Here is a 9,717-nt window from a genome sequence, read left to right on the forward strand (position 1 = left end):
CATCCTTTTGTTGTGTTATCTTTCAGGAAGGCTTTCTACCTGTGAAGTCAGGCGTGTAACCTTTGAAGTCAATAGCCAACAGCCAGCTTGTGTAAGGTGTAACTCTGGATACAATACTTGACTTTGCTAATCTTGATTTGACTCTAAGGTTTTATGAACCTGCAGTTGATCATCTGCAGGCTATTGCTGCCCCCCAGTGTTTCCTGCAGCTTTAGCAGAAGTCTGATCAGCGCAGTGGTGTGTGTGTGTGTGTGTGTGTGTGTGTGTGTGTGTGTGTGTGTGTGTGTGTGTGTGTGTGTGTGTGTGTGTGTGTGTGTGTGTGTGTGTGTGTGTGTGTGTGTGTGACCATCCACACCAGTCATCGCAAAACAATGGTCTGCAGCTGGAATCAAACAGGGGATATTGCTGTTGTATAGTATGTGGCTTTAAGGTGGAGTCAGTGATTCTGGAGACTGCTTGTTGTCAAAATCACTTTTTGTCCAAATCAGTGAACATTTCATTACGACCTACTACTTGTCTGTACTGTGTGTGCTAAAGAAAGATATGGTGTTAATACACAGCCTAACCTCTGGATTGTGAGGAGATAGTCACTGATTTGGACAAAAAGTGATTTTGACAACACGTGTTCTCCAGAATCACTGACTCCACATGTAACTTCTAGGCCACCAGAATGTCCAGCGACTCATCTTTACACACAAACTGCTATACTCAAATACACAGCGCAAGACCTCACTTTGATTTTGCATTGCAGCAACATATATAAAGTGGTTGGTCTTGGCAGCACGGACTATGTGGGTGTCTTCATCTGCTATTTTGGTTCATGCCTGTACAAGTGTGGCAGCACGATGTGCAAAAGGGCTGGGTGAAGTGGGAGATACTGTAGATGAGAGCGGTGTGATCTCAGGCAATCACACTGCTGGCCAATCACAGTGACACATGCTGACAACTTCTCTCTCAAAAAAAAATCATATTGGTGTCCTGCTAAAGCCCCTCCTGTGCACTGTGCTTTGGTGGCGTCTAAAAAACAAAAAGCAGTTCTAAGAATCTGCCTACGGCAAGCCTCGAGGCCAACTCCCCCCAGCAGTTTAACACTGTGGAAATTACACCTACATTATAGGAAATACTTCTACAATGTTCTACAGTGGTATTTATATATGATTTTGTCAACACAGCAGATATTAGTATGCATTGACAGACTGATATTTCTTATAGATGATAATACTAAGTGTTTTACAAAAGTACATTCTGAATTTTTTATGGATCCAAAGTTGAGTTTGTTTGGGGAATACGATCAGCTAGATTTGCTCCCCTCCATATCACCAGTTTTCAATACAAACAAACCAATGTTGACCTACTTATATTGTTATAACTAGTAACCTGCTCATGTGCGAGTGTTAACAGATATAGTGTGGGTGGTAATTGTCCTGAAGACAGTTTGTCCCTGCTCTATGACTCTGCTAAGCTGTTTCTGTGAGGACACGGAATATTTTGCCTCCGTGAGAATGGTGACTGATTCACTCATCACAATCAGGTGTGTGTGGCACTGATTGGCTCATTGAGGCCAGGTGTGAAGAGGTTATATATGTCCCGATACCCCAGTGCTCTGTGCTGCTCATTGTCTCTCCCTCTGGGAAAGTGAGAGGTTCTCTCTTAGTGTTCGCTGGCTTTCGAGTTCCTAAGTAAACTGTTGAGTTACTTGTGTATGCTTTCAGCTGCTTGGCAGTGGTGGTTTAGTTTGTTGTTTAGTGTTTCATATTAAAGGTAGCCTGTTTGGCCCTTTTAAAGCTCTGTCTGTTTTGTTTTCTCCCTTCCCCATATTTGCATTTGCGATTTAGTGTTTATCCCTCCGGGGATAACTTTCTGACACACCTGTGTCCCAAACCCCTCCCAGTCATTACAGTTTCTGAAAGTAGTTCAGCAACTTATTCAACTTCTAAAACTAACATCTGCATCTTGGAAATCAGAATCAAATGATCGATATGATAATACCAAACAGGACTAATATCAATGGCATACAATTGTTGGACTAAACAATCAAGACTGTAAATTATTAACTAATTAATAATTCACCCAAAACAAGAACTAAGACATCTTTCCAGGGTGTCATTTCCACTGCACTGCTTGTGGAGCATTGTCCTTTACTCCCTTTCACATTCTTAGTTGTGACCTGCACCCCCTCCCCGAACTTACCAACTTCCATAGTCTTGCAGTTTCACTTTTAGTGACTTTGACTTGTTCCAGAAGTCTTACTCCATGTTTAAAACTTTCAGTTTAGCCCCTCAGGCCACACAAAGCTGACCCAACCGTCATGTTGCCAAAGTTTGTTGGAGCTGAATGCAATATGACAGGAAGCTCTGCAGCAGTGGTGAAAAGTAACTATGTAAATTGTTCTCAAGTACGGCCCAAATTTAAGCTACTTCACTTGATTAATTCCATTTCACTACTCTATATTCCTGCTCTATTTCACATGCAAATGTTATCATTTTAACTTCACTATTTGTGACTTTAGTTACATTACATAATGAAATATGAAACATATCATTATATCTGTGCAAGTTTACAGATTCAACTTCCAATAAAATAGTTGAAAGCCCAACCTCAACCAATTACAAAGTACCATTACTTATATTTATGTAAAGGATCTGAATATTTCAACCACTGCTCTGCAAACAAAACAAACTCCTCATTAAATTCATAATATTGATCTTAATTACTATAAGAAAAGACGCACATCCTTACCTTTGCATGACGTAATTCATTTGTCTAATTGTAAACACAGCTTTATCTCAGCATCAGCTCTGTATCAGTGAAAATAGATTAGAATCAAGACCCTGTGACTTCCTTTTGCTGCATTGTGTCCCTGCACTAGAAAACCAACCTTCAAGTATAATAACACAAGCGGGGGTCAGAAATCCCACATCAGAACAAAAATATAATCACTGTAAATGAAGAATAACTGTAAGAACATAACTTATTTTTTTAATATTCCTTCCAATTTGCTTCGTAAGCCTGAAATGCTATTCTAGCTCGTTTATCATCTGAGAAGACTGGAGCTATGTAAGTTAAACATCTGTTTGTTCGGTGCATCTGCTCTTCATTTATAATTTTTTCACATATTTCCGTCGAGGCCCGGCCCGGCTGGTTTTCCATTCCACAGCAGGTGAATCTACTTTCCTTCCTCCTGGGATCCACTCTCTCTGCCAAAAATAAGTCCATACTCCCATTGTATTATTGGGGTTTACAAAATAAAATAGTACTGTTGTTGTTCTAATGGGGTTTTTATTGGATTTTTTGCTTTCTCTTGCATTCAGTAACTTACAGGTGGCACATTTAATAACATTAGCAGCGTCTAGATCTATGTCCTGCCTCAGGGCTGCTGCTCCCGCTCCCACCTGTTTACTCACCATCTGTGGGGGAAGGAAAGTGTTTGTTTTGCTCTTTTTTGTTCCTCGGTGAATCTAAACTGGACCAGTTTGTCTTATAAATTAATATTTCCTCCACAGGCTGAGGTCGTTTAAAAGCTCGGAGCTCATTGGAAGTGTCCCAGAGAAAAAAGTTGGATTTCAACTTGCTAGAGAAAGAAGTGAATTACTGTGCACTTTCAGTACTAAGTACTAAGTAAAAAGCAACAGAAACTGTTCGATCGCTGCGACTCAAGGTCAATAGAATGCAATGAACTGCTAGAATAGAAGAATAGGTTAAAGGGAATGCAGACATTTAACAAGCAGAGCAGTTTAAAACACAGAAAATCAATTGATAACACTGGGTCCAAAGACTCTATACAAACTAGAAATAATAAGAAATCATAATATACATAATCTAATAATTATTATAACGTTTGGGCAAAAATCGGTCAATTACTGTATATATCTCATAAAGAAAAGATGGCATATAAAGTAAAATAAAGTCATAGCCTACAGAGAAAACAATATTTCAACATACAAAAACAATTAATAAATTGAAGTAGGCCTATATAACTTCATATGAAACATCTTATCAGACTAAAACATAATCAACCTATCTGTGGTGATGACCCTTTAGTCAGTTGCCTGAGGATATTGATCTAATAAACTTGAGGCAGACTCCTCCCCTATGGTTGGTTGTGATTGGTTTTCTTTTGCACAATGAAAACAAAACCTATTTTTGAACGCATATGTGGTCTCCCCACTGTGTCTAGAATTGAGCCGTATTGTGACAAAAATGAGAGCAGAAACAAAATGTTGTCAATTCGCAGAACCCCTGAGAAGTTTCAAATGGGTAAAAAATTGCCTGAGATCATTAGAACATCTGATTGGAGGAAAGTCTATTTTGAAAGAGTTTTTGGTTGCTATAATGATTCACTCTTTCCATACTTGCTGCTGGGTAATGATCCCTTCCCAACATGGGGACAGAAATGCACAGTATTTGTGAAAATGCAGAGTTCACCGGAGGGTAAGGTATTAGGTAACACAGTATAAGGCTTCATCAGTTTGAGATTATAATTCCAAATTGCATTCATATACAGGTAGGTGTATTGATGTCCATGTGTTTTAGCAAGGATACAGTTTACTACCATGTCCACAAAACTATTTAATATGTAGACTTTTCAGAGCAACTTATAAAGTATACTTTTGCAGTATACTGCAGAATGATTTCGGCAATCCTCATTGTACAATATAAAGAGCACACAGGCAGCATAATATATCTTTAGTTGTGTGTTACTTAAATATGCCACTAGGTTGTGCTGTTGATTTAGATGAAGGTGTATACATAACCTCCAATCTGGGCAGTGAACACCAACGCATTTTTGTCACTGGTGAGCATGATTTCTTGTTAAGCTATTTATTATTCAGAGGGTCCATCATTCTAACCTAAAACAAAAAAGAAATCCTCACCCCAAAATAAGCAGTAATCTTCTTTATGGAGAGCAAATTATTGAGCGGAAAGAAGGCAAGTCCCCATAATGCAAGCAAATGTTTGTGGAGCGTCACACACACACACACACATACCCCCCCCCCCCCCCCCACACACACACACACACACACACACAAAGCAGAAAGGGAGGATTTACACACATTTACTAAAACAATATTTCTCTTTATCTACACTTCAAATAACATGATTCAGTTTAAATCCAATACATACTTTATTGAAAAACTTACAAAACGTACATAAAGGAAAATGTTTCACAAAAGTTTTCTTGATACAAAATGTTTTATAAAAAGACTATGTACAAAGTGCTGTTCATGTGGTTTACTATAGTAAAACAAAGAAAAGAAAAAAAAGCTGCACATTACACAACTTCGGATAGAAATTGGAACAATAACTTAAGAGACAACTGGAGGGTTACTGCTATGCCTAACAGTTAAGAAATTCACAATCTTCCAGTACAGTAAGTGGTTACTTATAAAGGGTGAATTTCTGAGCCAATGAAACAAGGAAGTCTAGACTGAGTTGCTCTACTGTCAACAAACACTTTCTCTTCCCTGTATTCAGCTTGTTGCTGTTTAGTCTTTAGCAAAATCAAAAAGACAAAGCAACATTTCCCCTTTGGTCGCCGGCTTTTCTCTCTGCTGGCCCTAAACTAAACCATAGCTAAGTTTATTTTGCCTTGACATACACGTCATCCCAGCTTTATGTAACTGAGTGAGAGACAACAAGGAAACCTAAACACCTTTTCAACTTTCAGATTAACCATTAATATCAATGTCTACTTTGATAGAAGTTCCTGTCTTCACTTCCCTTTTTCCCTTCACATCAGTGTCTGTTTTTCCTCCACTGTACTTGTCTTTCAGAGTTTTCACATAATTCGTGAAAAAAATATGTCCCAGTTCAGAGTTCAGACACCTCCATACCTGATTCCTTTTGTGTAGGCTACTGGTAAATAAACCTGTATTGAAGTGCATGATGCTTCCTGTTTTGTAAAAGGTAAAAGGGATAGTACTGTGGCACCATTTTAACAGAATCTGTCATTTTCATCACATCCGTAATTCATGAATTTGACTTGAGGATGATGACGTTCAGTATCAGTCAGTTTGTCCATGTGTCTAAACATTAATCCAATGCAAAAGCGGATTAAAAGTGAATTTAATCACTTTTTAGCTTCATAATATTTGCGAAGAATAACACAATGATCAACATGTTTATTCTGCATTCCAACGCTTGAATTGTGGGGGTGCAATGAACACTGCAACCTCTAGGGGGCTACCTTGAAAGACCAAACAGACATTTGTTTGTAAGTGATGACTGAGTCGAACCTGAACGCACCATCAGACCTTCAGGTCCATTGGCTGATACAGACCTGATGAAAGTGACAAATCCTTTTGTATTTAAGATTCTACAAATGAACTGATTCATCATGGCATTATTTACAGTCCCAGTCATTTAAATCATCATGAAGTATTTTATCATGTAATGCCTCTATAACCCCCCACCATATTTGTCAAACACAGAAACCTGTGAAATGTTTTCTGTAGCCTATAACTTTGATCTGAGCTCCATCCCTCAGCTTTCAGTCTCTTCCAGTGCTCAATGAATGAATGGACTTATTGATAGGATCCTGAGGTTGGCGCCAGGCCCGACCTCTTGTCAGAGTTCCCAGAGTTCTTTGCTGCGTTGCCCGCGGTGACACTGGTGTTGGTGGCGTTGCCGTCCAGGCCCAGCGAGCGGCGGTACGCTGCAGACAGTCGGTAGAGGACGTCGGGCCGTGGGCCAGGGTGGGCGTCGGCCTTCTGAGTCATCAGCATCTCAAACAGTGTGCTGACCTCAGACAGGAGGGTCCCGCCAAGTGGGCCGTCCTTATCCGGAGTTTTACCTGAGAGGAGGAAGAGGAAAACATTGTTTGGTTTTCTAAGAGGATTTTACGTGGCAAAGTTTTTAACATGATAAGCAAAGGTTTTTTTTTTGGAAAGCTGAAAACAAAATCTTTTGACACCGGTACGAGGTTGAAATCTTTTGATTAAGCAACTCCAAAGTCGCTGCGTAAACTAGCAAAACGGGTCTTTGTGTAGCTGCACTAATTTAGTCCATATGGTCCTGACAAATATTACATTAATCTAAAATAATTATGGACAAATCTATACTGAAAATAGTCTTTGACAACTAACAGAAATGTGATCTTTGCTTGAGATATTCTTAAAATATTTGCAAATATTTAGCCTATTTATAATTATTTTATTTAGCCTATGATTTATTTAATTTAAACTTTTCATCTGATTAAGTATTAAGTCATTATTTGCTTTGACTTGATCGGATCCACTCATTTAAAACAATGTAATGGAAGTGGTTATTTTACCAAAGGTGGAGAAGGACGAGGAGTCCAGCTTGTCCCGGGGGATGACCTCACTTTCAGGGGACGGAGGCCCATTAGGGACAAACACGTTGTCATGGTAATCGGCACTGAGTGGGAGAGAGAGTCTGGCCATCCAGGACGGGTCACTAGAGAAGACGTCATCTGCAGCGAGAGAAGGAGAGAGATTCACACAAGATGTTTGGACCGCAGGGTTTTACCTGATTGTTCCTCCATCAGCAGAGCCTGTGGACATGAATCTAGCACAGAAATGTTCAGCAGAAAAATCAATGAGAGGATTGGTAGAATAAACACAATGTTATCTTTTAATGGCTTGTCATTTATCTAGCCAAAATAACAAGCATTCTCCTATTCCAGTCACTCAAAAATTAGGATATGATGCTTTTTTCTGATTTATGTCATTCCAAATATTGTTTATTTTTTTTCTAAGATATTTTTTTGGTATTTTTATGCTTTATTGATAGTGTAGAGAGGGGAGTGACATGCAGAGAACGGCAGCGGGCTGGAATGGAACCCGGGTCCGCTGCTGGCCGAGGCCCATGGGGGGATGCCCTACCAACTGAGCTGGGCGCCCCTCAAATATTGGGTTTTTGACAGTTGAATATTATTATGAAATGCAGGTATTGGTACTTGTGATGGGCATTTATCACAAGACTTATCAACAACTTCTGACCAAATATTCATGTCATTCAATAAGATATGTTAATGTTCCTCAGATTTTGAACTTTCTTTGAACATTTCCTTGAGCAAATATTGGACTGGACGAACTTTACATTTTAAACTTTACTGACTAAATCATGGAGTCTCTAGCAGAAGTTTGCTGTTGTATTTGTTGTATTTCCTGTTATTAAATGTGTGGTATCCAGCGTATCCTGCGTTCCCTAAGATGGCAGGATACGCTCAGTGATTATGTGCCTCATTGTGTGTTTCCGCTACGGGTTCGTGGGACATTAGAGGTGGAAGCAATACATCAGGATGGTGAGTAAAAGGCTAGCAGCAAAACAAAATACAACAACAATGTAATAACGACAAAGAAGAAAAGCACGAGTTAAGCCTGTCACATCTGCTCCAAGCCCTTATATCAACATTATAGTCACTTGTGGTTTCTGTTGTGCAAAATCAAGGATGGTGAATCGAGGTCTGGTTCACACAAAGTCTGCAGGTGTGCAAGTTAACAACACTGCATTTACGTCACATTAGCTTGCTATTATGCTTATGTGCACTCGATCAGAAAGCATGCTGAGGCTTACTCTGTTTTAACAACTTGGACATTCATGTAGGTAGCCTATGTTTGCACCGTGTGAAGATCGCCAGTCTTCTCTCGGGCCAACAAAGTCTGATTTTATGATTCTAAAAATATTTCTTCTTCTAGGTCTGTCGTCATTTGAAAATCTGTCTGATCCATCTAATGTGTGAAAAGTGAAACTCCGGCATAGAGACCAATTTAGAAAAAGTGTGATACTCTACAGATAAAGAGCGATATGGTCTTCCATTTTGTTTCTAACGAGGCGGGAAGAGAGAAAGGGAAGCAACCCAGTGGTTTTATCTGGCTGTTGTCAACAGGCTTTTCCTGCCATCCACGGTGTCTGGCGTGCTGCGAGCATACGGCTAAACATCACGTCCACAACATAAAAAAAACTCTTGGCTCCCTGTCTGCCTCCAGTCTGACATTCCAGTCAGTCCCTGTCAAGAGGCATAAACCACGGGTGTGTCTGAGCGAAAACACACAAAACCCCAGTCTCTGAGTCACAAACAAACATATCAAAAATAATGATGAAGTTCCATTTCATGCATCCACTTACTGCTAAAAGGCTGTGTACTGGAAAAAAAATAAAGAAAAGACGTCAATTCCTTAACTTTAACACTCTAATGTTGTCTGATGTTGTCCCAATCACATCCTGTTTATGACCTCTTCTTCCTGACTGCGTCTTGAGCTATTTAAAGTTTCATCTGATCTCATTTAATCTCTTAACCTTGAAAGAGCTTCTTGGCATGTAGATGGAATTCCTTTGTGCGAGTGTAAATTTACTCAAGGAAGGTGAGATTCTGAAATATATTCAAGTAAGAATAACTAATAAAGTTGGTTTGTATTCTCATTTATATCAGTATAAATATAAAATGCATGACCCAGTTCAGTTTCTAGTGTTTAACAACGTTTGCATGATAACATGGAGACAGACAGGTTTTTGAATCTGCCATAAAGAAAGGAATGTATATTAATCTATGGTTAAACACAGATTTTTAGACACCGGGTTATTACCTAATTATCAATTATCTAACAAATGTTTGCATTTTGGTTAAATGTAATTACTCCTGATCGAGTTAGACACTGCTTCATATTTAATTGACATTTCTTCACTCCAATGTCTTGTTACTTCTCAGCCAAGATATTGTGCACGCATGTCAATCTATGTAAAATAATCCGTCCA

At 39.2% G+C, this 9,717-nt stretch overlaps 1 protein-coding gene across 1 annotated transcript in view; it reads right to left on the reverse strand.

The window, feature by feature from the left end:
• Window positions 1-5,179: 5,179 nt before the first annotated feature.
• Window positions 5,180-9,717, reverse strand: part of pcdh12 (protocadherin 12) — a 15,983-nt gene continuing 11,445 nt past the window's right edge. Inside the window, exons 5-6 of the mRNA XM_080035116.1 lie at window positions 7,274-7,432; window positions 5,180-6,793 (exon numbers count right to left, since the gene is read on the reverse strand). Coding sequence (XP_079891242.1) covers window positions 6,525-6,793; window positions 7,274-7,432 — 428 coding nt within the window. The 3' untranslated portion in view covers window positions 5,180-6,524. The remainder of the gene's footprint in view (window positions 6,794-7,273; window positions 7,433-9,717) is intronic.

The sequence above is a fragment of the Ammodytes marinus genome, assembly GCF_949987685.1.
Source record: "Ammodytes marinus genome assembly, chromosome: 10".
NCBI classification, from domain to species: Eukaryota; Metazoa; Chordata; class Actinopteri; order Uranoscopiformes; family Ammodytidae; genus Ammodytes; species Ammodytes marinus.